Here is a 27,997-nt window from a genome sequence, read left to right as displayed (position 1 = left end):
AGAGAAATGGGGTTTAACGTCCACTCGACACAAACTAGGTCATTTCGGGACTAACATATGGTTTAATTTTATTTCAATAATTCGCTTGCGCATAGGGGTCTTTAGCAGTGGGAGGAAACCGGAGGACCCAGAGAAAACCCACGAGGTTGGACAGGCGACCCTACTCCTTGTCACATACAACCGGGGATTCGAAACCATGCCAGTCGACTCAATGACAGACTTCATGATAAAGCGCGTGTACGCTAACCATTCAGCCATCCCCATTTAATTAAAGCTTACCATGGGTTTGTTGTATCCAGCACATCAACAAGGGCAGATAACTGATGTTTAAACGTATCACCAACAGTTGGTTTACTTCGAGCTGTTCTAGATATCGTCTGTCGGCCATTTAAATCTTCTAATCGTACACCCAATAAATCCTGAAATAAACAATTAACATCAAGATTAAAACAAAGTTTTCCTAGAACCTTGGCTTTTTACCTCATTTGAATAACAAACAATTTTCTTCAATGTGCCTACATTTTGTAGCATATAGCCAATCATGCATGACTAACACCCGTATGATGCAACATTTGGGAAATATTTTCTTGGATTGCTGGCTCCTGGATCGTTTTTGATACTAGCAGTATACCCAGCTTTGCCTGGGGTCCAAATTTGCCCGGGGCCCAAATTTGCCTGGGACTCTATTTACAGGGTCATGCTGGTTAATTAGATACCACATATGTGGGGTTGGAGCATGGCAGCAAAGTGTAATGGGCGAACAAACATACCTACACATTTTGATTATAGTTATATAGATATTTGTTGGTGCATGTCTATCTTCATTAAACCCCTTTTTTTCATTTCTATCCTCATTAAACCCCTTTTTTTCATTTCATTTATCTTTAACTGATATTTTCTATTGAACTTTCATTTTTAAAGTGAACTAATGTAGACATTTTATAAACAATTACCTGAAATCTGGTCAGATCTGTCACAAAGACATTTTTAGAATTATGCATCAATTCAAACAGTTGATCTTGCTGGGTATCTTTATTTTTGTCCAGGAAACCAGTGATATTGTAAATGACAGCTCCCGCGTAATGCTGAATACCGAACTCCTTGGTCCACGTTCTCCTATCATGTCCTTTAATATAACATTCATGGTGTTCAAACTCTGTGTGCTGTTTCGCTAAATATGATTTATCTGTTCCCTGTAACAAATAACAACTTTGATATAAGTATCTCGTGAAATTAAACTTCTGTAAACAAATAAAAACATATCTGAAATGAATATCCAGCAAAAACAAAACTCAACACTTCTACATTGATTTCCCCCCTCCTGAGTAACTTTTCTTACTCACAAATTGAAAGGAATTATCTTAATATTTTGATTGACACTAACCTTAAATTCTTATCCATGAGGCTATTATAAGCAGTTATTTAACATTGCCAATGATGAATCATGCTTAAGAGATCAATTATTCCAAAACTGGTCATTCTAATTTCAAAAGTTTCAATTGCAGTTATCTCCCTTATATCAGAAAGCATCCCCAAGAGGTGTACATATACATTTGAACTGTGTTACCAGAACAAAATATGGCACATTTCTCATTATGTAGGTCAATTTACCAGGGTCCCAGTTTCACAAAGCAAGCAAACACCTTACATCAATGTAAAACAAAAATTTTACTCTACAATTCTATTGAACTTAAAGATGACTTTTGTGTTAAATTAGTACACATCCATTTGAATTTCACTGGAAATAGCTGTTAAAATTTTGCTTTTTATTTCTTCGGTGGAAAAATAATATAATAACTAAAAGTAATTGTTCGCTCTTCACAGAGGCTTTTTCATGTAGGTCCACAATTTAAAGATTTTTGCATCAAAAAAAAAAAAAAAAATTGAGGATACAAGTCACTGTTTATTTGTCAAAACCTAAAAAATTAATTGGATTAGGCCATGGTATTTAAAATCTAATTTTAAAAATTTCAACGGAGTAAAGTGTTAACCAATTTATCAAACCCCCAAATTTATCAAACCCACAGCTGTTAACAGCTATTCCTAGTGAAATTCAAAAGCAATTTAAAAAAACAAGAGCACTCAAGTGGCTATTTATTTGTCAAGATCTCAAAAATTAATTGGATTTGGCCATAGCATTTAAAGTCTAATTTTAAAAAAATTTCCACAAATTAAAGTGTATATCTATTTATCAAACCCCCAAACTAATTTGATTTGGTCTTAGCAAAATGTGCCCCTAGAGGACACCTTCCAGGTGTAAAATACAAGAATTCTCACCTGAGGAAATCTACATTCTTCATCTAAAATCTTTAATATACATCTTGGTGCCTGGAATAAGAACAAATAAATATATCTAAATGTTAGTAGGTTCAACCAAAGTTTATGCTAAGAAGAGCCACCAACTACATTTTTTAATATTTCGGAACCAAGAAAGTCTATTTCTGAAAGCCATTCAGACAGATATTAACCGATATACATTTATAAGGATCATAACCATACTGTATCACTACTGCCCCGGGACAGCACATGGTTCAATTTTATTTCAATAATTTGCTTGCGCGTATGGGTCTTTAGACGGGGTTGCACAGGCGATCTTACACCTTGTCATGTACAACCAGGGAATCGAAACCATGCCAGTGGACTCTACGACAGGTCTTATGAAACAATGCGCACATGCTAACCTTTCGGCCATCCAATCCCCTTGGCAGAAGACAAAGATGTGCGCATAAGAAATCACATATTGCAATTAAAGATGCATTATGTAATAATTAGATCTGCCTATTGCAGGTCTTTCTTTTGGCCTTAAAATGTAATTAGACATTTATTCACATAATCAACTCTCTGGATTATAGGATGGCCGAGATTTAAATGGATTTCAGAATCCGTGAGATTTAAAATTTGAATAAAAAAATGGATAATCAAAACTTAAGTCTCAGTTTTCAAGTAACATTGCTACGATAGTAACAATCTACGCAACATCTATCATCAAACATAACTTCGCTCAGAATAATGTTATTTGAACGAAATTTTCAATATATTCATTTCACATTATCTATATTGGAACTATCTAAATCTTACATAATGCATCTTGAATGAACAATAAACGCGATATTAAATCAAATGAATGGATCCGGGGGCTGGGCGCTTAGCAGTAATACAGAATGCACTTAAAATATCTTTGTGCCATTTTAACAGACATGTTACCCACCTTTTCTATAAGTTCTACACATTTGGTATTATCTGTAAAAGTTATATGAGCAAACTGGATTTCCTCTTGTTTATACTGAAATATATAAAATATTTACAATTAACACCACGCATCTAATATAAATATAATCCATGACTGTATATAAAATATTTACAATTAACATATCATCTATACAATATCTTAAAGGAGGCAAGTTGTTAACTCAATATCATGCACAGTCTTCAACATTTCGAACAAGACTTATAGGTTAATTTAAATCAACATTGATGTTTGTTATCTTACCGCGAAATGATGGACTTATGATGTCCAATATTTAAGACAAAATGGAAATTTTAAAATTGGCACACGATTAGCGTATCAGAATGCTTTTGAGCACCATTTGTAATAAAGCAACTCGATGAAGAGGCTAGCGATATCCCTCAGGAGAATACTACTGGTGTAGACTGGAATAAGCATACACCAAAGACTGCCATTCCATTTGGACCAACTGATTAGAAATTACAATAATAACAGAAATGGCAGTTTATATATGCATGTACATTCATATTACATTAGTATGCATTGCGACCAACTTGTGTCAATTTCTTGGTCCTAAATATTAGCGATTTAGCTCCTTTAAGATTACACTAGAATTTTCCAATTTTTTTAATTTTCTGTTTAGATGAGTTTATCACTTTATAAACTATATTGAATGTGGAAAAATTTATCTAAAGTCACCAGTGTATTAATATGACAATATCTTATATTGCAGACATAGAAAAGAATGTTCAATGCTGTAAAACTTTTAATTCATCACATATTGTTGAAAAATTTATTAAAAGTAACCAATGCTCTTTACGACAATAATCTTATTTTGCAGATATTGCAGACGTTTTTTTTTAATGCTGTAAAACTTTCGATTCATCACAGTTTTACCAAATACAGAATGGAAGTTAACCATTTTTAGACTGATATGATGATCAGGAGATTATATTTTTGATGTCTTTGAGGTTTGCCATTTATCAGTCTTTGAGACTGGCTGTATGCAGTTCTATATCAATATTCTATAATTAAGTATTTAACATCCAGTAATTTTCTGGAAGCTATTTATTTTCAGTCTGCTTCTTAACTTGACTCTCTGAAATCTGACTTTTTATATTTCAATGGGAAACTGCACAGTCCTTTTATGCATTCTGATTTGTTGTATCTCTATTATTTCTCAAGGCTATAGTTTGCTATGTTGGATACTGTCAATTTCAGTCCTTTGATGTATTTTTCTTATGTTTTGTTTTTATCCTATGAGGTTTGAACTTTGTGCTGGAGATGAATTATGAAAAAAATGAGATGAAATCAGGTTTAACGTTCTACTGTTCTGCTGCGAACTGGGCTAATGAAGACGGGCATACGCCATACAGTGTGCTGTGAGGGAAATTTTGCCCAGGACAGAGCAGTGCTATGGCTTACTCGTATATTGAATTCCAACTGCCAAGGGATCTTTTACATGCAACCCAATGTGTACACAGGACCTTGGCCTGTTTGTCCCATCCAAATGACTAGACAGCTGACCTTGTCATGCCCTCCGTCCTGCACCATTGACAAGGGGAAACCACAATGGAAAATCCCAAGGAACAGATGAATCGTAAACATCATTAAAAACACGTCAAAAAGACACAACGACAGACACTAGTGGTATTGTGCCTGACAAATTTCTGAATTTGTGCCTGTCAATATTTTCAGGCTTGAGTATCAGTCCAGTGTACTTTTATTTTAATCTTTGTGTTTTATCTTGGTTGTTTAATGTTCTCTGGATTATATTTGAATGTGAATGAATCCCCGGAGGCCATGATGAACAATGTAGGCTGAATCGTCCGGACTATCAGTCTGTATTATTGTTTCTGTCTGACAGAAGTCAAATACGAGTTAACTATGTCTTGTAAAAACATTGACTATAAATAAAAACCTGCTTCCGGCTGCTACCAATAATAACGATAACAACAACCATATGTAAGTAATAAGTAAGATAATACCACAGACAATATATATATATCATTAATATACACCATATCCTCTCTTCTTCAACTTCAAACACAAATATCTCAAGGACAACTAATTTACTACTAGGGAAGGAAAACAATTGGTATCAAGTGTTAGTCCCGAAATGACTTAGTTTGTGTCAAGTGGACATTAAACCCCATTATTGCTGTGAATGCGCTTAGAAACACTCATGTGTAATGAAGCGCTATATAATAATAATAATTTATATTTCTCTGGTATCAGGTGTTCTAGAAAGTAGGATGCTCTGCCTTGTGCATTACAAACATCACTACTTAAAGTTATGGAGGGGGAGCCACAGTAGCTCAGTGAAAACGACATAAACTTGAGGTCCTATGTTCAATCCCTGCATTCGCCAAGAAAGTTCATCATGATTTTCCAACATTGTTCCCCCTTGTCAGTAGCGCAGGACAGAGGGCCTGGCAAGAGACGATGTATAATCGTTCGGATGGGACGAAATAGCAAGGTCTTGTGTACACACTGGCGTGATAAAAGATCACTTGATAGTTCGAATTCAATATAAGAGTAGGCAGTAGAGCCGCTGTCCAGGCAAAATCTCCCTCATCGCACACTGTATGACATATGCCCGTCTTCATTAGGCCAGTCAGAACAGTAGGACGTTAAACCCCATTTCATTTCCTTTCCTTTCATTGCCCGTCTTCATTAGCCCAATCGGAGTGGAACAGTAAGACATTAAACCCCATTTCATTTCATTTTATTGCCTGTCTTCATTAGCCCAGTATGACGTTGAACCCCATTCATTTTCAGTTTTTTTTAGTTATGGAGGAGTAAGTGGAATAAGATAAAGTATATAAAGATAAAAATCATTTTCTTTGTTCTAATTATAATGAGAGTTGTATTTTTGAGATAAAATTGTTCTAGGCTACTGTACACTAAAGTACACAATTGTAAAGTTCGAGAAAGGCCACACCTATGATATTAACTATTAAAATTATTTAGATTAGAGAGAGGAAGTTTATAATAAAAATCAGCTGGTGGACACGTGCCACATGGTAATACCATTCTCTGTTAAATAATTATAGGGGTGGAACAAGGTAAGGGTGGAAACGAGAGAGAATGAGAGAGAGAGAGAGAGAGAGAGAGAGAGAGAGAGGTGGGGTTTAACGTCCACTCATCATAAAGTAGGTTATTTTGGGACTAACATATGGTACAATTTGTTTTAAATAATTCACTTGCACATAAGGGTCTTTAGCAGCGGGAGAAAACCGGAGGACCCGATATTGTATCATAAGGTCTGTCATTGAGTCAACTGGCGTGGTTTCGATTCCCTGTTGTAGGTGACAAGGAGTATGGTCGTCTGTCCAACCTCGTGGGGTTTTCTCTGGGTCCTCCAATTTCATCCCACTGCTAAAAGACCCCTACGTGCAAGCGAATTATTGAAATAAAATTGAACCCTATGTTAGTCCTGAAATGACCTAATTTGTGTCAAGTGGTGGTTAAACTCTCTCTCTCTCTCATATTTAAACTATCATTCAAAATATTTATTAATAGTACTGCATGTTGTGTAAAGGCAGGGTATGCTTAATTTCTAGAACACCTGATATCTCTTGTTAATAACCTAAGGAATTCTTAAAACAGATACCTTTTCACATTTTTTTTTTGTACAATATATAATAAACTTGATATTACAGAACTACACCTTCATCTTTTGACCTTTAGGGCTATTTTTTTGACAACTTGGTGAATATAACTTGTCATTTTCCTCATAAATACTGTTTTTCACATAGACACTGACAAATGAAAAGATGAGGCTAACAGTTTTCTCAACATTTATACAGAATTCTTTTAACACAGTTAAAAAAAATCCTCTTTATTTTCTGGTAAAAAATATCTTCTTTCTGTTGCTGATAAATCAACCAATAATTCTTCAGATCTTACCCTCATTAAATTCTCATTATATGTCAGGTTGTCAGAGACTATTAAATAATTCAATATATCAAACAAATACTAGTTCAAGATCCACACAAATTTCTTTAACGTTTAAGAACTTTAATATTTTATTACCGGTACTGTAGCAACAGTTTTTATTATATTAATAATGTAACCTTTTTTTTAAATTCTTAAAAAAATCATGATACAGCAGCAATAAAAGTACCTAGTTGTTCAGATATGACAAAAAAAATGAGGTCCTTTGTATAATATTAGAGATCCCCTAGCTGGTAGCTGGAAAAAAAAAATCTAAGTTTAGGTTGTAGTGTAACCCTCCAGGCAAAAAAATTTCTCTTGTAGCACACTGCATGGAGATTCCCTGTCTTCATTAGCAGAGTAAATGCAGAAATGTAGGATGCTGTACACCTTTACATTTCATTTTATCATTTCTCAAAGTTTTGATACAGTATATTTTGGCCAGTTTTCAGTAGACTTCATTTTGTTTCGTCATTGTTCAATGTTTTGATACAGTATATTTTGGCCATTCTTCATTAGCCTTCTGAAAATTAGAACATTAAAGCCCATTTCATTTTGTCATTTATCAATGTTTAAGTACAGTATATTTTTTAATCAGTAGATCTGAATTCTGTTGTCAAGTGTGAACACAAAGTATGATCCAATTCGAATACAATCATTGTAACCACAGCTTTAGTCAACCCCAATAGTTTAAGTCAATTAACGTAGAAACGATGATATGGGTGTGGGACTATAAAGTCTTTGTTTGTTGAAGTAAACAGACGCCATAAAGAGACTTAATTCCTGTCTCACAAACTTCAAACTTTTCTTTAAATTAAATTAGAAAATGGTTGCAAAGTCAATAAGAAAAAAATATTTTTTAGTATTCTTCAAAGAAATTTCATTATAAAAGACTGTTTTGAATCAAGATCTTGATGTTTTTTCCGTCCTTGCCAAAAGAATAGATGAGTTTGTACTCTATATATTTAAACAAACATTATGTAAGAGCTAAATCTGCCTACTGCAGATCTTTCTTTGGGTCTGAAATGTTATCTAAATTATTAATTAGACATCAATTAACTGATCCAGGCCATAATCAACTCTCGATGCCATCGTTAGTCTGCGATATTCAGCAGATTGGAATACATTTTGTGAAGAATGATTAAACGTAAAATTGGATAATCGAGGCTATGTTTTTTATTGTACCAACTTTTGTAATAATGATTGAGGCTAGCCTAAAATTCAAAAGCTAATATCTCGGTTTAGAGTAAAGCAATTTGACTGAAATTTTCAGCATATTCCATTTATGTTATCTATTTTTTAACTCTATAAACTATTTATCTAATCTCCCATAATGTCCCTTTAATGAAATAAATGAAATGGGGTTTAACATCCTACTATTTACACCAACCAGACTTACATACAAGCAGAGAGAGAGAGAGAGAGAGAGAGAGAGTTTAACATCCACTCAACACAAACTAGGTCATATCGGGACTAGCATATGGTTCAATGGTTCAATTTTATGGTTCAATTCATTTGCGCAGAGGTCTGTAGCAGTGGAAGGAAACCGGAGGACTCATGAGGTTGGACGGGCACCCCTACTCCTTGTCACATACAACCGGGGAATTGAAACCACGCCAGTTGACTCAATGACAAACCTTATGATACAACATGTATGCGCTAACAATTCGGCCATCCAACCCCCCCTACATGTAGTGAGCTATGAGGGTAATTTTTGCTTGACAGGTTCCTGCACTGCCTTGTCAAAATTCACCCCCACACCCAGCGATTAAATGATACGGTTGACTGGTTCCACCCAGATCTATTCCTCTCAAGACTATCGTTTTACTATAGTAATGTTGGTGTATGTTTGAAGTAGAAGTTTACATAGCTGATTACATGATATAAGATCATACGATTGATCGATTCCTGCACTGCCTTGTCAGAATTCACCCTCCACACCCAGTGATTAGATGATATAAGATCATACAGTAGACTGGTTCCACCCAGATTTATTCCACAAGACTATCGTTTTACTATAGTAAATGTTGGTGTATGTTTGAAGTAGCAGTTTACATGGCTGATTACAAAGGCCAAATGTTATACTTTAGCTTTGATTAGACACATAAACACAGTGAGTGGAGAATGTCTTCAATTCTTGGCTCTCACACTGCCAGGAGATTTTCTGAATGCTACAAAGCACTTTTAAAGAAAGAACAAGTTCATTTGGTTTAACTTTTTAGCTTTAAATTATTTCTAAATAAAAACAGCTTTTCATTACTTTTCAAAGCCATCATTAATTTGAATGGCCAAGAATGAAGTAATGTGTACCCCTTAAAATATATCTGAAGAAGTTCATTAGGTTTAAATTCTTAGAAATAACCGTAAGACATCAAATGAACGAAACAGATATTCCAGAAGGAAGAAAATAAATTGTATTTAACACCTACACTAGTATATAAAATTCCTATATTTGAAAAATTTGCTGGCTATTTGGAAAACCAATTCCTTGTCATACAGTACAATACGACATGATTGGAGTCGTAATCGACCCGATGACAAAAACCTATCATTTACATTATGTACAAACATATGAAATGAAATGGGGTTTATAACGTCCTACTGTTCTGCTCCGAACTGGGCTAATGAAGACTGGCATATGCCATACATTGTGTTATGAGGGAAATTTTGCCCGGAAAGCGGCACTACGGTCTACTCTTATATCGAATTCCAACTGTCAAGGGATCTTTTACGTGCACGTCAATGTGTACATGGGACCTGGGTTTTTCGTCCCATCCAAATGACTAGACAGCTGTCCTTGTCAGGACCTCCATCCTGCATCACTGACAAGGGGGAATCACGCCGGAAAATCTGGATGAACTTTCTTGGCCAATGCAGGGATCGTACACCCGGCCTCCAGGCTATCGAGACAGCGTCTTACCAACTTAGCCATGTGATGTACAAACAAAATTTGGTAATTATGTTAACATATGAAATAATAATGGCTTCAGGTGTTCTAGATAGAGTAAGCATACCCTGCCTAATGTAAAAGTATGACACAGTGAACAGTCCATTTGCTGATTACACCATTTTGCCTATACCGTTTTTTTAAGACTTCGTACTTGGTATTATTTTATTATCACTGCTGAATTTTACAAGTAATTGACAAGTGATATCAGATGTTCCAAAACAAGAAAGCATACCCTGTTTCATGCATGACCCCCTTAAAAATATCAAAAAGTTCAACAAAAGTTTGTGAACTCTTTAAAAGAGAAGTGGTATTAGATGTTCTAGAAAGAGTAAGAATACCCTGCCTCTTGTACAACCCCATCACTACTTACAGCTAACTGTAGCAATCATAGTTTGGACAAAGCCGAAGATAACTTCAGGCAAAAAAAGGGGGATAATATAGAAATGTGTGCTTTTTTATCTTTATAACTCCATTATTTATACAACTCTACGTTTAGTTGTATGCATGTACATCAATGTGTTGACGACAAAGAGCTAAGAATCTTCAACTCTTCTGTATAAAGAATTCCACCTGCCACAACTTCTTTTACATCAGCGCCATACAATATGTAGGACCAACTGTGTTTTAACTGACTAAACACTGTTCTTGTTAGCCTAGCAGACACAACCAGACATTCCAGTCAAGAATCCAATTCTAAAGTTCCCAAACCCCGGCACACCCGTGATCATTAATCTGCATAAAACAATACTTACTGTTTCTTGTTCTAAGGCAAACACGTAATGGTTGAAGAAACGATGAAGTTTCTCATTTGTGTAGTTGATACATAACTGTTCAAAACTATTGGTCTGAAAAAAAAAAAAAAAAAATCCACAATCAAAGACAGAATAAATTAAAAGTACTTTTTTTTACCCAGGAATGTAGTGCCTTTTATATGGCATTTTTCTCCACTTCCGACCCACGCCATGTTGACACCCATATTATACAAAGGTTAACAAGAATAAAACCAACAGCAGCAAAATCGTTGGAGCAGTCAAGGGATGTTAAAAATTTATTCTTTCGTAGGTAATGGGAGCATTGACAAGACAGTGATATCAATTTAATACGGATTTGATGATAAAATTTTGTTGTGAGATCATTCACAAGGTTCTACAACTTTTGTTGTGAGAGCATTCACAAGGTTCTACAAAGTGAAACAAGTCCCATAACTCTAGCAATAATTAACAGAATTTTTGAAATTTGATAGTCCTCTATGTTGTACTAATTCAAATAATGCACCTAAATCTAATACGGATTGATTGATAACTTTCACTGTTAGTCTGTTCATTTACAAAGTGAAACAAGAGTCATAACTCTAGTAGTAATTAATGGAATTGTTGAAATTAAATTCGTCTCATGATAACAATATATGGTCCACAGTCTCACAAATGTAATTAACAACATATAAATTGGATGATACATGTAGTCTGTAGAGTAATCATGAGAAATTGTGGATCACTGACTGACCAACGAAGGTGACAGCAATATACAACCACATATCCATGCAGACATATAGAAACCTTCTTTGATTGGCATTTAGTAATTGAACATATTAACACAAGGTACAATTTTAAAATTGTACCTTGTGTTAATATAGAAACCTGCCTATAGCAAACCCCTTTATAGTAATTTGATATACTACACAAATTAATCATTTTATTCAAATTCTGTATAGATACACAAGAACAAAGCGAGACTCTGATATCTGATTATTGTTAAGCCAAAAGGCAGACATAAATTGTTCCTTTCCCTTCAGTAATGGGAAGTGAATAGGTCTGGACAATTATATTTTACTCAATTACAAAATGAATTTTCTCAGGTTTTATGGAGCTCTAGTGTTTACCACAGCAAGAAAGAGAAGTCTAGTTCTCTGAATACATGAATAAGAAATACATTTGGCATAGACAGAGGGAATGTTTCAACCATTTATCAGTGGAAGTGATCGAGCTAGCCCACTATTCTCATACATGTATCAATAGTTTAAGTTTTTTGTCCATTACTTGTAATGCATTATACTGGTTAAGTCTTGATTGTTCTAAGATTAAAGCCAATAGTCTGCCAGGGAAGGACAGAACAAAGATTTAAAATTGATCAGTAATCTAAAGAGTTTAATTTCTATACAGTTGTTAATAAATATTCTTATGGAATTACACTCATTGGGTCTATTCGAACCTGAAAAGACTGTGCTGTGTTGTTATAGAATATTTGCAAATTAATGTTATGACCTCTCTGCAAGTAATTTGATAACAGTTTGTCATCTAAGGGATATGAATATATCATGGTGAAACTAATGTAGCCATAGTCATGAATTGTTCTTAATTATTTGCTTATGAAATTAGATAAAATGAAAATGGGGTTTAACGTCCTACTGTTTCGACTGGGCTAATGAAGACGGGCATACACCATGCAGTGTGCTATGAGGGAAATTTTGCCTAGACAACATACTGAATGATTTATACCCATTTTCTTTTGGAGGGTACGTGCACGCTGTATCATAAGGCCTGTCATTAAGTCAACTGGCGTGGTTTCGATTCCTCCACTTATACGTGACAAGGAGTAGGGTCGTCTGTCTAACCTTGTGGGTTTTCTCTGGGTCCTCCTACTGCTAAAGACCCCTATGTGCAAGCGATTCATTAAAATAAAAATGAACCATATGTTAATCCCGAAATGACCTAGTTTGTATCGACTGCGACATTAAATCCCATTTCTCTCTTTTCCTTTACATTGCTAGAAATTATTATAATCAAACTCAATTTCAATATACTCAAGATGTAGGGAATTAGAACCATTTCCTTCATGTTTGTAGAATAACCTACAGCAAATGGAAGCATTACGTCATATGTCTTCTCATCAAATCATGTCTATTATGAATTTATTTCCTTTGGGTTGCATGTGATTCTGTATTTGGAAGAGATAATTCTGATTGATCACATCTTATCCATCATTTACAATAAATAATCAAATGAAATTTTCACATAATCCCACAAGTAACTTCAAGAGATCCGAGTCTTTTCAATAGTTGCCATTATATAAGATTATTCCTAAGAAATAGAAATCTGATTTGACTGCCATTTACCATAATTTGAGGATTGTTGTGTATGTCACATTTATTACTCAAGGAGAAAAGAAATGCAATGACAAGTTCTATGTTTGTGTACTAACCCAGCTAAAGAAAATGAGAGAAAGAGAGAGAGAGAGAGAGAGAGAGAGAGAGAGAGATGGGGTTTAACTTCCACTCGACACAAACTAGGTCATTTGGTGACTAACAAAACTAGGTCATTTGGTGACTAACATATGGTTCAATTTTCAATAATTTGCTTGCGCGTAGGGGTCTTTAGCAGTGGGGGGAAACTGGAGGACCTGGAGAAACCCCACGTGGTTGGACAGGCAGCCCTACTCATTGTTACGTACAACCGGGTATTTGAAACCACGCCAGTTGACTCAATGACAGGCCACGTGATACAGCGTGCGCGTGCTAACCATTCGGCCATCCACCCCCCCTCACAAACTAGGTCATTTCGGGACTAACATATGGTTTAATTTTATTTTAATAATTCGCTTGCGCCTAGGGGTCTTTAGCAGTGGGAGGAAACCGGAGGACACAGAGAAAACCAACGAGGTAGGACAGGCGACCCTACTCCTTGTCAAGTACAATCGGGGATTCAAAACCACGCCAGTTGACTCAATGACAGACCTTATGATACATCACGCACATGCTAACTATTCGGCCATCTAACCCCGCAAAGAAAATGGGTATAAAACATTCAGTATGTGGTGATGAACATTCTTCACTGACAGTGGCATTTGTTCCTCGTTCCTCCCCCCTCCCCCACGCCCTCCTTATACTCGTCATTGAATTGCATCTGTCAAGGTTTCTTATACACTTACTCCAATGAGAACATGGGTTTTTCGTCTCATTTTAACAACTAGACTCTTTTCCTTGCCAGGCCCCTTTATCCTGCACCACTGAGCAAGGTAAAAACTTTCGTTGCCAACACCAGGATGATCAAAAACGGGACCTTATGACCTCATGGCTCATTACTTAGGGAGGTTCAGATACCAAAATAAGGATTCTAGAGCTGGGTTGAATTTAGTTATAGGAAGAAGCGGGATGGGTTGCCAATGCATTGTCCATCATTGTTGTGATAGTAAGTATTATATGTAGATGTCTAAAATTAATTTACATTTATAGCATTAATTCCTTGCACCTTTTAATTCCTCCTTTTCTGAGTCCATAAAGATGTGACCATACATAATAAGAGAGAGAGAGAGAGAGAGAGAGAGAGAGAGAAATGGGGTCTAACGTCCACTCAACACAAACTAGGTCATTTCGGGACTAACATATGGTTTAATTTTATTTCAATAATTCGCTTGCGCGTAGGGTCTTTAGCAGTGGGAGGAAACCGGAGGACCCGGAGAAAACCCACGAAGTTGGACAGGCGACCCTACTCCTTGTCACGTACAACCGGGGATTCGAAACCACGCCAGTTGACTCAATGATAGGCCTTATGATACAACACGCACATGCTAACCACGTACAACCGGGGATTCGAAACCACGCCAGTTGACTGATTGACAGGCCTTATAATACAACACGCACATGCTAACCAATCGACCATCCAACCCCCCCCCACTACATTTGAAGACATAGTTCTATTCTATATTAAGCCTATAGTGGTCATGCTCATCATGCATGTTTATAAGTAGAACGAGAAATTGATTTATTTATCAGTCATACTAAAAGTTTAATTCCAATCAAAACAGGAAAGAAGACAGTGATAAATAATCAGTTTCCTACATGTTTCCACCAGGATCTTGATGATATACACAGGATCTTTAGCAGTTGGAGGAAACCTGAGGTCACCGGAGAAAACCCACGAGATTCATACATAACAAGAAGTAAAATGAAATAGGGTTTAACAGCTAAACTTTAATATCCTACTTTTCTGCACCTACTGGGCTAATGAAGACAGGACCACCTGCTTCAAACTTTCAAGTATAAAGTGTGCATGTAACCATGCTTGTATCAGTTAATATCTGTGATTAATGGCTTTTCACTTCAACATTTTGTTTATCTAGATTTAAAATTCAACAAGATATCTAATATGTCTCAAGTTTATAAACATCCTAATGAAAAACAGATCAGCTAAACTGCCAAGTTACGAGTTACGTATCAAATAAACTTAATAATGAGAGAGAGAGAAATGGGGTTTAATGTCCACTCGACATAAACGAGGTAATTTTCGGGACGAACACATGGTTCAATTTTATTTCAATAATTCACTTGCGCGTAGGGATCTTTAGCAATGGCAGGAAACCGGAGGACCCGGAGAAAAGCCATGAGGTTGGACAGGCGACCCTACTCCTTGTCACGTACAACCGGGGAATCGAAACCACGCCAATTAACTCAATGACAGACTTTATGATACAGCACACATGTGCTAACCATTCAGCCATCCAACCCCCCTTAATAATGAGAAGTAGTCTAGTCAAATTGTTCGGTCTTGGTTAGCTTGCTTGGTGCCGAACAGTAGGAATTAAGTCAACCCCCATATCATTTCATTTGAGGAGAGAAATCGGGACCACTACAGATTTCAAATTAAATCAAAGAGGTTAAATTTAATTTAGCTCCTTTAAACATGCAGTTTGTTTTAATGTTATACACATCCGACCTACTATAGTTTATTAGTTCCTATAGATATATCACGTTACTGCGTACTATTGTCGATATTACTACTAAGGAAGGAAACACTAATTGTGGCAAGCCCTAGCACAATTTAAGTATTTCCGCTAAACAGACTGTTTACTAGAGCAGCACAGCTCAACTTTAACTCTCAGTAAAATAAAAATCTACTCAAAAACCAACAATCAAATTTTCAGGTAAAAGCAAGAAATATTTTTCAAAGATCACAAAAACTCATTTCAGATTTTACTTGCATGTAGAGGTCTGTAGCAGTGGGAGAAAACAGGAATACCAGGGAAAACCTACGAGGTTAAACAGTGACGCTACTCTTCATCACATACCCTATATTATTCATAAAATTTGTTTTTATTATCATTATTATTTTTCTAAAAAGTCTTATTTCAGAACTGGACTTAAACAGGGTTTTTTTATTCAAGATTTAGGGTTCTGAGTGCAGTCAGAAACTTCTATATTATTAATACACAAAAACAGCTACTTATTTATTTGGGCGGCGTTTCGAAGAGTATTCTCTCAACGTTATCAAGATAATACAGTAATACATATTATTACTTCTACATAGCATATCAACATTTGAAATTGTCTTTCATGCAATAAATAAAGTTCCTTCTTTCTTCTACAACAACTCTTTATTATGTTCATATTATGGTAAAGAACATTTACATCTCAATATGTATTAAAACCACTTCTGTTCTACCCTACATCGTAATCTAGTTATAACCAAGATCCCTGACCTCAAATATTTCACATAGTTTATCTCAGGTTTAAGAGTTAGGAAAGAGGAATTATATTTATATTAAATTAGATTAAATTATCATTAAATCATAATAAACTCATTTTATAAAATGTGACTCCAACACAGTCTCCTCTGTTTCTAGAAAATTAGCAATGATATAAAATGTTGCTGTTTCAAACCCAGACTTATAAATTGCAAGTAGTAGGGCCACCTGCCTTTATAGAGAGAGAGAAATGAGGTTTAACTTCCACTTGACAAAAACTAGACTATTTCGGGGCCAACATATGGTTCAATTTTATTTCAATAATTCACTTGCGCGTAGGGGTCTTTAGCAGTGGGAGGATATTGGGGAATCAAAATCACACCAGCTGACAGAATGACAGACCTCTTGATACAACACTAACCATTCGGCCATCCAACCCCCCACCAGCCTTTATAACCTTGTAGATTTTCTCTAGGTTTTAAGTTTTCTTTCCATTGCCAAATACCCTTATGTGTTAGTCCCGGTATCACACACAAAGTCATCAATGATTTAATGTTATGTGAAGGAGTAAAGGATTAATCACAGACTTCATCTTAAGGTTAAATTATTGGTGTTCAAATAAATGTAGTAGACCTTCATGTACAACTTTCAACTTTTTTATTTGTATATTACGTCCATTAAGAACATTATACAAAAAATACACATACATCAATATACATGTATACAAAAATATATTTTACATGGAATAATATATTGGCAATGAATGGGGTTTAATGTCCTACTGTTCTGCTCCAAACTGGGCTAATGAAGATGGGCATACGCCATACAGTGTGCTATGAGGGAAATTTTGCCCAGACAGCGGCACGACGGCCTGCTCTTATATCGAATTCCAACTGTTAAGGGATCTTTTACATGCACATCAATGTGTATGCGGGACCTCGGTTTTACATCCCACCCAAACGACTAGACAGCTGTCCTTGTCAGGCCCTCTGTTATTTATTGGAATAACATGATATAATGAAATGTACATAAAGACAACAAGTAGAAAATGCAGTTGTATGATTTATCAGTGACATGAAACATTTAGTTCCATTCAAACAGGAATTATCAGGAACTGGCACTACATTTGAGCGTGAGAGAGAAATGAGGTATAACGTCCACTTGACACAAACTAGGGACTAACATATGGTTTAATTTTATTTCAATAATTCGCTTGCGCGTAGGGGTCTTTAGCAGTGGGAGGAAACCGGAGAATTTTATCTATAAACAGTCCTACTTTGTTAAAGAATAATCCTATTAATCCTATAATTCACTATTGCCAGTTGAGAAATTGGCAAAAATATCATGTTCATCTTCAAATTCCAACGTTTGAAGATAACTACTCCATGGTGGTAAATAGAAAACAAGGGAGGTAATTGGGAGGTAATTGTGTTATTATTTCCGGTGTAAATGAGTTTTAAGCGTGAGAATGACACCTATGATCGTATAATAGTGAGCAAAAGACATAGAAATAATTATGTTTTGACTCTCTTAGAAAATATGAAATTGTAACTTTAAGTATTTTTTTGTTTTAACTGGCTCCTGAGTCTGTGTGCAGTAAATGTCATGCATTAATAAGAGAGTTCCTTAAAGAAGCCAAGTCTCTAACTCAAAATCATCCCAAGTTTTCCAACATTGAAAACACAAATTATTTATCAATTTATATTAACATTGATGTTGTGAGCTTACTGGGAAAGTTGAACTTCTGATATCCAATATTTAAGACAAAATAAACATTTTTCTATTGGGACATGAATCGTGTACTATAATGCATTTCAGCACCATTTGTAACAAGGGATTTGAAGAATGAGGCTAGACATATTCCACAAGTCATGTCAAACCGTGACGCCATATTCTTATCTGGAGAGCATGCGCAATAAATACTATTGGTGTAGACTGGAATAACCAGACGCTAGAGATTGACATTCGATTGAGACTTCTGGCATATTTCGCCAAACATAAATGATTTGAAATTAGAGTAAAAACAGAAACGACCGAATATAAATCTGTTTATATAAATTAATTCACATTACATTATTATATGCATTGCGACCCATTTGTGTCAATTTATAGGTCCCAATTATTAGCGACTTACCTCCTTTAAATTGGTATCAAAATGGACAATGTTCAATACAAGAATAAATGAAATCAAAATGGGTTTTTGAAACGCCTTACTTTTCAGCACCAACCAGGCAAATGAAGATGAGCCATTTGGTGTGCTATGAAGGAAATTCACCTGGACACCGGCACCACTGCCTACACTTTATTTTCAATTCCAACTGCCAAGCATCAATTCACTGAGTCACCACAAGAAGTAAACGGAAGTGATGACAGGAGCTAGTATGGCCATCTTATCTCTTCCGGTCTTGAGAAGATACATTCACATGACCATATATCACTAGGTACTTATACCGCCAGTTATCTCAGTCATTTAAGGGGGGGGGGGATGGCTGAATGGTTAGCGTGCGCGCGCTGTATCATAAAGTCTGTCATTGAGTCGATTGGCATGGTTTCGAATCCCCGGTGTACGTGACAAGAAGTAGGGTCGCCTGTCCAACCTTGTGGGTTTTCTGCGGGTCCTCTGGTTTCCTCCCACTGCTAAAGACCCCTACGCACAAGCAAATTATTGAAATAAAATTAAACCATATGTTAGTCCCGAAATGACCTAGTTTGTGTCAAGTGGACATTAAACCCCATTTCTCTCTCTCATTCATGTAATTAAAATACTTCCAGTCACTTAAGTCATCCTGTGGTGTTCAGTGAAGTGTAGGCTGGTAAATTGTCTCCCCTTACCATTGAACACTTAACCATAGAATAAAATGACCAAAGTTTTGCATTTACTCCAATTCATTGTTTCAATTTATTCCATTCAAAGAAGTCGTTTAAGTTTTTATTGGGTATTCGCTGATATTATGTGAAGATGCAGCCCTTTGAACCTGTCTGGAAATGGAGAGAGAGAGAGAGAGAGAGAGAGATGTGGTTTAACCTCAACTTGACAAAAACTAGGTCATTTCGGATCTAACCTATGGTTCAATTTTATTTCAATGATTTGCTAACACATAGGGGTCTTTAGCAGTGGGAGGAAACCAGAGGACTCGGAGAATACCCATGAGGTTGGACAAGCAACCCTACTCCTTGTCGCATTTAAGCGGGGGAATCGAAACCACGTCTCCGTACTCAATGACATACCTTGTAACTTCATGTGCCTGCATTAAAAGATTAGGAATCGTTTAAGTTATTATTGAGTATTCACTGAAGTGAAGATGTAGCCCTTTGAACCTGTCTGGAAATGGAACAGAGTAGTTTGGATATATTTGCCATGTAAGTATTTCCAGTGCAATGCTCACATGTGTACAAATTTATAGACATGGTTATCAAGAGACAATACACAAGTTTATAGACACGTTTATCAAGACACTTTTCACATCAACAAGTTAATAGACATGGTTTTCCTATCATTATTACACATCACAAGCTTATAGAAATGGTTATCAAGACACAAAAGACATGTGAATCAACCATGGAAGTTGACCGTTTCTACCTTCTTTTAAAGAGATTTAAAAATTCTCCTGGGACAAGGATTGATGTTTCTACGAGTCTTTCAAACAGAATTAATCAGTTTTATTGACAAATCAACTGTTACTGTAAAAAATAAAAACCAACTCTCAAGTTTTAAAAGGTATAATTAACTAAAGACTACATGATCAATCACTTTAACATCTAAAGGCATCCACATTCTGCATCAAGGAGACAATTTACATGGCAATGTGATCCAGTGAATATAGTACATTTACAGATAATCTGTCAATGTCTCTGGATTCAAATAGAATGTGGTTTAATGTGTCATCAACAGGTCCTATGGTTATTCTGAGAGAGAGAGAGAGAGAGAAGAGAGAGAGAGAGAGCAAGAGAGAGAGAGAGAGAAAGCAAGAGAGAGCGAGAGAGAAGAGAGAGAGAAGAGAGAGAGCAAGAGAGAGAGAAGAGAGAGAGAGAGAGAGCAAGAGAGAGAGAGAGAGAGAGAGAGAGAGAGAGCAAGAGAAAGCAAGAGAGAGAAATGGGGTTTTACATTCACTCGACACAAACTTGGTCATTTTGGGACTAAAATAGGGTTTTTAATTTTGTTACAATGATTCGCTTGCGCGTAGGGCTCTTTAGCAGTGGGAGGAAACCGGAGGAATCTGAGAAAACCCACGAAGTTGGACAGGCGACCCTACTCATTGGCACGTACAACCGGGGATTCGAAACCACGCCAGCTGACTCAATGACAGGCCTTATGATACAGTGCGCAAGTGCTAACCATTCGGCCATCTACCCCCCAGCCCCCTTGGTTTTTCTGAGACAAAAACGTACATGTACAGTAACTTTTATTTCTGAGGTAAAATGTTCCCAATGGCCATAAATAAAAGAATTTTCGTCTCCTCTTCCACAATTTCCAACTGTCGTAGGTTCTTTTACTGGAGGGTTCTTCTCAGCTTCCCTCCACCCCCTGGCTCCATATACAAACCAACAAACAACATTACATGCCACAAAAGTAGGCAAAGGATCCCTGTCATCAAAATTTTATTGAAAAGGTATTAAAAAGGTGAAAATTACAACAAATTAACTAGTCATTGACTTGTAATAATTCTTAGGGTCTCTTAGTCTTAAACTCAAAATGCGGCTATATAGTTTGTTCCGTCTTTGTTTTGTTGCGCAATTAGCTTGCATAGTCTAAAAGAACATATAACTTCCTCTTTAAGCACTTTGAAGATATGGTATAAATAATTGAAATCAATATCAACCAACTCTTCACGTGGGTGTATCATACTCTCTGATCTCATGTACATTTTAATTCCATTATAAACTTAGCAGTCTGAAACTTTAATCTTGTATTCAGCTAATTAAGTCTCTGAAGACTGTATGTCATTTGAATTTTTGGAATTTGTCCATTGCTTAATCTACGATAAAATGTACTCAAATTAACATTTAATCAAGAAAAATAAATCCAAATAATAATGGTAGATAATATCTTGACTTGGAGAGAGAGAGAGAGATGGGGTTTAACGTCCCATCGGCACAAACTAGGTCATTTCAGGACTAATACATGGTTCAATTTTATTTCAACAATTTGCTTGCGCGTAGGGGCCTTTAGTAGTGGGAGGAAACTGGAGGACCCGGAGAAAACCCATGTGGTTGGACAGGCAACCCTACTCCTTGTCACGTGCAACCGGGGAATAGAAACCACGGCGGTTGACTCAATGACAGACCTTATGATACAGCGTGCACATGTTAATATAAGAAACTATTATGGAAAACTGTGACAAACTTTCTTGACTTTATTGACCAACACCAGGATCCAAGGTTGGGTTCCTGGCCCCAAGTTCACAAAGCATTCTAAGACTTAAGTTAAGAATTCACTCGACTTTCGATCACTGTTCATGAGAAATATCTTTGATCCAGAAACAAAGAAATTTGCACACAAGTTTCTTATTGATGTATTTGATACATTAAAACAACAAAAGTTTTATAAAGGGCTATATTTTAGTTAAAATAAGAAGAACAATTTTGAGTAAATTCTTAACTTAAGTCTGAGAATGCTTTGTGAACTCGGGGCCAGGTTAGTGACCAAGTGTCATTGGCCAACACCTAGACCCGATGCAGACAAGTTCCATACTCCCTGAACTACCATAGCTGAATTGTAGGAAGGTAAAAGCCCACAATAAGGAATGTAGAGTTGGTAAATGATGATATTAGGTGTAAAGATGATAAACGCCCACAATAAGGAATGTAAAGTTGATAATTGATGATATTAGGTGTAAAACCATAGCGTGGGAAGATGATATATTATACAATATCTTCTGGGAATAGGAAACATTATCACTTGTGTGTCTGATTGGTTGTGATTTGTCCAATACGACCATGTGTTAACTTTAGATTTAAATCTCTACTCTGTGGTGTTTCCTATATAAGTGATGGAATGGAAAGGAGACTGATGTTTCTCTACAGTGCTTTCACTAATAGATATAAATGTTGTCTGAACATATCTACCATGTTCTTTATTTGATATCAGAATTTTGGTATTTTTTGGGGTGGGGGTGGTATATATAAAATATTTACTATGAAAAAATGAAAATGAAATGAAATGGGGTTTAACATTCTGCTCCGAACTGGGTTAATGAAGACGGGCATACGTCATACTGTGTGCTATGAGGGAAATTTTGCCCTGACAGCGGCACTACGGCCTACTCTTATATCAAATTCCAACTGTCAAGGGATCTTTTACGTGCACGCCAATGTGTACACGGGACCTCGGTTTTTCGTCCCATCTCAACGACTAGACAGCTGTCCTGCATCACTGCGCTGACAAGGGGGAATCACGCCGGAAAATCTGGATGAACTTTCTCAGCCAATGCAGGGATCGAAGACCCGACATCCAGTCTAGCGAGCCAGCTTCTTACCCACTTAGCCACCGTGACCCTCGGATGGGATGAAAAACTGAGGTCCCGTGTATACATTGGCGTGCATGTTAAAGATCTCTTGACAGTTGGAATTCGATATAAGAGTAGGCCATAGTGCCGCTGCCCAGGCAAAATTTCCCTCAAAGCACACTGTATGACCATCTTCATTAGCCTAGTCAGAGCAGAACAATAGGATGTAAAACACAATTTCATTTTCTATTCCATTATATTGTAAGACTTCTATATGTAAGTAGGTAATATTATTCCTGTTGAATAATATTCACTTACAGCCGTCTGTGTTGTGGCATCCATACTTAATTAGCCTTTTTATCTTGGGAACATCAACAACGTCTTACACAACACATACATCTTACTGACCAACAAATCCTATTATGTTAACACTCTATCTTCCAGACAGAATGATGTAATTAAAACACAATTATTCAGTATCCATGTCAACCTCTGTGATGGTGTAATTTAGGACTAGACATGATTCATAATACTGAGGACTACATAACTAAACGACCACCATCCATGTCTTTTAACAATAACAGAAGTCTCTTGAATCAGATTCTATGATGGATTCTTGTAATATTTCTCTTAGTGAGAGAGAGAGAGTGAGAGAGAGAGAGTGAGAGAGAGAGAGAGAGATAAATGGAGTTTAACCTCCACTCAACACAAACTAGGTCATTTCGGGACTAACACATAGTTAAATTTTATTTCAATAATTCGCTTGCGCGTATGGGTCTGTAGCAGTGGGAGGAAACCAGAGAACCCAGGGAAAACCCACGAGGTTCGACAGACGACCATACTCCTTGTCACTCCTTGTCACGTACAACCGGGGAATCGAAACCACGCCAGTTGACTCAATGACAGGCCATATGGTACAGCGTGCACGTGCTAACCATTCGGCCATCCAACCCCCCCATTTCACTTAGTATTAGGGACTAAATGTGTTTTAAACATCATTAATCTTCTCCAAATTTCAATAGCACCATTATGAGAATAAAAAATTCAAAAACCCGTCTCAGCCTTGATTTATTATTTTCTTTAAAAAGTTATTAGTTTAAAAGACATCACCCCCAGTCCGCACCTCCCTACACACCATTATTCGGGAACAAAATTTCAAACAACGCGGTCACAAAAAATTGAGCAAACAAATTCAAACTGTACCAAGAATCTCACTGATATCATCAATATTCATCTCATTCATAAAAACTGTGAAGGTCAGCTTTAGGTATAATCGCCTAAATCAGCTAAATCAGTGCCTGGTGATATTCGGACAAGATACATAACCCAACCCTAGCTTTCAAATCAAATATCTCTGTACACCAAAGCCTACATGTAACAAATCATGTGACAATATCCTAGAAATATATATTTCATCAAGCTAACTCGTTATTGAACTGTTATTTTAAGATCTTGGGTGTGGACATAATTCTTCTGTCTGATAAAAATACAGAACTTATTGTGTTTCAATAATAATATTCTATAATATCCTTTCAGATTTATCATTAGACAATAACTAAATCGTAAAAAAAATATCTTGCTATAAATTTACAATTAACACCATGCGAAAATAAAGTTTCAAGACATGGGTCAAAAAGGTGATAAATTACAGGGTTAAAGTATCAATAATGATTCATAAAACCCAATCATGTCCAGTTAAAACATGGCAGATTTGAAATATCTATAAACTTTCTAAATTTTACAACTTGTCACACTTCACAATTAAAATTTCTGACAACCAATCAAAGAATTTGTTAATGAAGATATTAGAGAAATAAATGATGGACATTATTCAAGAATTTTTAAATGCTTAAAGATATACATTGATGATATATTTGGACTAAAAACATATTCAAATTAATGAATCTATCAAAAAGCTGCTTAAAATCCCCCCCCACTCTGCCGGGCCTGTGGGGGGGTCCATTTTTCAGAATGTATTTTTTATTACTTACTGTCCATTTATCATATATATTGAGGCCCAGTAATTTCTTAATTATTTTGTCAACTTAATTAATTGCCAAGTCTTTTGTACATTGACACCCCTCAATGTTCCCAATTTGATCAAAAAACCACTCCCTCAGTCAAGCTAGCACACTATAAGCCGACAGACAACAGTTGGGTTGCCAGTTAGTAATACCCTGACATTTTTGCCCAGTGCTTGCCCCATGGGTGTTTTTCAGGTAATCCAGTATGTTTCTTTTAAGATTGGGTGTTTATACTTTCCATATATACCAAATTTGCCATACGGTACCTTTCTGGAAATAACCATCAGATAAATACTTTCAGGACAATGTATCTTTAAACTGTTAAAATTTCTAAATTACATGTATTGGAGATTAAACTGTTAAAATTTCTAAATTACATGTATTGGAGATTAAACTATTAAAAGTTCTATATTAAACATACGTTATGCAAGAGCTAAATATGCCTACTGCATGTCTTTCTTTAGGCCTGAAATGTTATCTAAATTATTAATTAGACATTAACTTATTCAGACCGTAATCAACTCTTTATGTCATCGCTAGCCTGCGATATTTACTGAATTTGAATACAATTAGTAATGATGATTGAGGCTAGGCCTAAAATTCAATCACTAGCCTGCGATATTTACTAAATTTGAATACATTTAGTAATGATCATCGAGGCTAGGCCTAAAATTCAATCGCTAATATCTTGGTTCTGAGTGGAGTAATTTGACTGAAGTTTTCAGCATTATGATGTCTATTTTTTAACTATTATAGTGAGAACTTTCAACTCTTTATCGAATCTCCCATAATGTATCTTTAATATGTATATGTATATTCAACAATTAGTTTGATAAAATCAACTGATTATTGACAAATTATTCATAGACTAATTGGCAACTTTATCTCTTTCAAGTTGTGTCTATTATTAAACATAATATAGTTATATAACCAACTATATGTGGCAGGAGATCTGATTTCTTTTACCATATGGTCTAGTAGACCTTTTATACATGAAGGGGAAATATCTGTTATCCACTGGATTATAATTTGGACTAAATATAGACAAAATATATTATGTCAGTTTGCGTGGGAGAGTTGGTATAATCTTGGACCATATCTTTACAGATCTGTACTCATTATAACAATGACACAAACCAGCAAGGATAGAAGCCATCTTATGGTTAAAGGAGATTTTGGGGGGTTATTAATGCATTGTTCAACAGACATGCACAGCCTTTCTGACCAAAGAATCACCAATTCTTCTTCTTTCGTCAAACTCCTCGCTTCGGCAGTAGAGGAAGCCATTTTAAGATTTTTGATCTCAATGATCAATGGTTCACTCGACAATATATGGCCGAAAATATCCAACATGCTACATATGGGCGGTCGGGCGAATGGTTTGACGAGCAGAACAGGCACACAAGCGATTTTTCCAAGCAATTTTAAAAATATGCTCGTCTGCTCTGAGTATTATTAGGGGACTGGTTACAATATGTATCTTCAAACCTTCAAGTTCAAATGTAGCATAATGTACTTTCTTTTACTTATAAGAAAACATAAACACTATAACTCTTTGTTTATCATAAGGTCATCGACTTGTTCAATCTACTTCACAATTATATACATGTAGGGTGGAGTCATTCTCTTAAACTAACTCTTAAAGAGGAAGTCTGATAATGTCTCAAAACTAACTCTTATTAAATAGGAAGCCTGCCTGATATACCACATGATTGAAGAAAGTATTTTTGATTTTACAGGCTTGATTAGCCATATTGTACAGTTTGTAAAGGATTTTAAGACATACAAATCTCCGTGATGGATTGACAGATTTGTCTCAGATGTCAGACATCCATGTTATCTGACCATCCTAGATCAGGCGCGGATTCAGAGGGGAGGTTTGGGGGGTCTAACACCCCCCCCCCCCGCTCAGCTACATAATTTTTTTTGTAAAACAACCTTTTTTTTATGAGAAAAGTGTCATAATCGTGCTTCATCCTTTATGGTCAGATGGTGCGACAGGATGGGCACTCAAAGCGCGAGATAATGATATAGACATATGTGATATCACAATTAATGCTTTGCATCAATGAAATTGAATCTCAGTGTCATCATATTAATTCATAATAAAAATTGAAGTCAAAAAGGGTGTTGGATTTCTCTGTTTAAAAAAAACAATGTGTATTATGTATATATGCCAAAATGACTATAGAGACCATGTATTTCTCAAAAAATTTCAAGCCGAGGGGGGGGGGGGGGGAAATCATTTTCTCAGGAACCTGGCAAACCCCCTCCTGCAAATATTTCTGGATCCACCCCTGTAGATGTAATCATAGTCAAATCACAGCTAATCAAAATTGTTTTTTTAGAGAGAGAGCTTATGCAGGGCTCTGATTTGAGTCCCATATACCAGTCTGGACAATTGGAGAACTTACATGCCATAAAATTAATCTTTAACATACCGTTGAATTCATAGTTTTCATCATGTGTAAAACCACCCCCAAAAAATATACAGGTATAAAAATTTGGATAATGCTAAGAACAATGCATCAAATATCAACTGAATAATAAACATGCATTTATGCAAGAGCTAAATCTGCCTATCGCAGGTCTTTCTTTAGGCCTGAAATCTTATCTAAATTAATATGTAACAGGCATTGCCTGAGTAGAGCGAAGCTGATTATTGTCAAATATAAAACCTTCATTCATAATTAATTTTCTCAAGTGATATCACTCGACACAAACTAGGTCATTTCGGGACTAACATATGGTTTAATCTTTTTATTTCAATAATTCGCTTGCGCAGTGGGAGGAAACCGGAGGACCCGAAGAAAACCCACGAGGTTGTACAGGCGACCCTACTCCTTGTCACGTACAACCGGGGGAATCGAAACCCTGAAGGTTGACTCAATGACAGACTGTATGATACAGCGCGCGCGTGCTAACCATTCTGCCATCCAACCCCCCCCTTTAAAAT

At 36.1% G+C, this 27,997-nt stretch overlaps 1 protein-coding gene across 1 annotated transcript in view; it reads right to left on the bottom strand.

Annotated features, from left to right (window-relative positions):
• The window catches only part of LOC126821749 (unconventional myosin heavy chain 6), a 198,123-nt gene that overhangs the window by 105,093 nt on the left and 65,033 nt on the right, over window positions 1-27,997 (bottom strand). The window contains exons 8-12 of the mRNA XM_050550236.1: window positions 10,868-10,960; window positions 3,209-3,283; window positions 2,278-2,328; window positions 954-1,193; window positions 280-419 (exon numbers count right to left, since the gene is read on the bottom strand). Coding sequence (XP_050406193.1) covers window positions 280-419; window positions 954-1,193; window positions 2,278-2,328; window positions 3,209-3,283; window positions 10,868-10,960 — 599 coding nt within the window. The remainder of the gene's footprint in view (window positions 1-279; window positions 420-953; window positions 1,194-2,277; window positions 2,329-3,208; window positions 3,284-10,867; window positions 10,961-27,997) is intronic.

The sequence above is a fragment of the Patella vulgata genome, chromosome 5 (genome assembly GCF_932274485.2).
Source record: "Patella vulgata chromosome 5, xgPatVulg1.2, whole genome shotgun sequence".
In the NCBI taxonomy this organism is placed as follows: domain Eukaryota; kingdom Metazoa; phylum Mollusca; class Gastropoda; family Patellidae; genus Patella; species Patella vulgata.
This window is presented reverse-complemented; position numbering and strand designations above follow the sequence as displayed.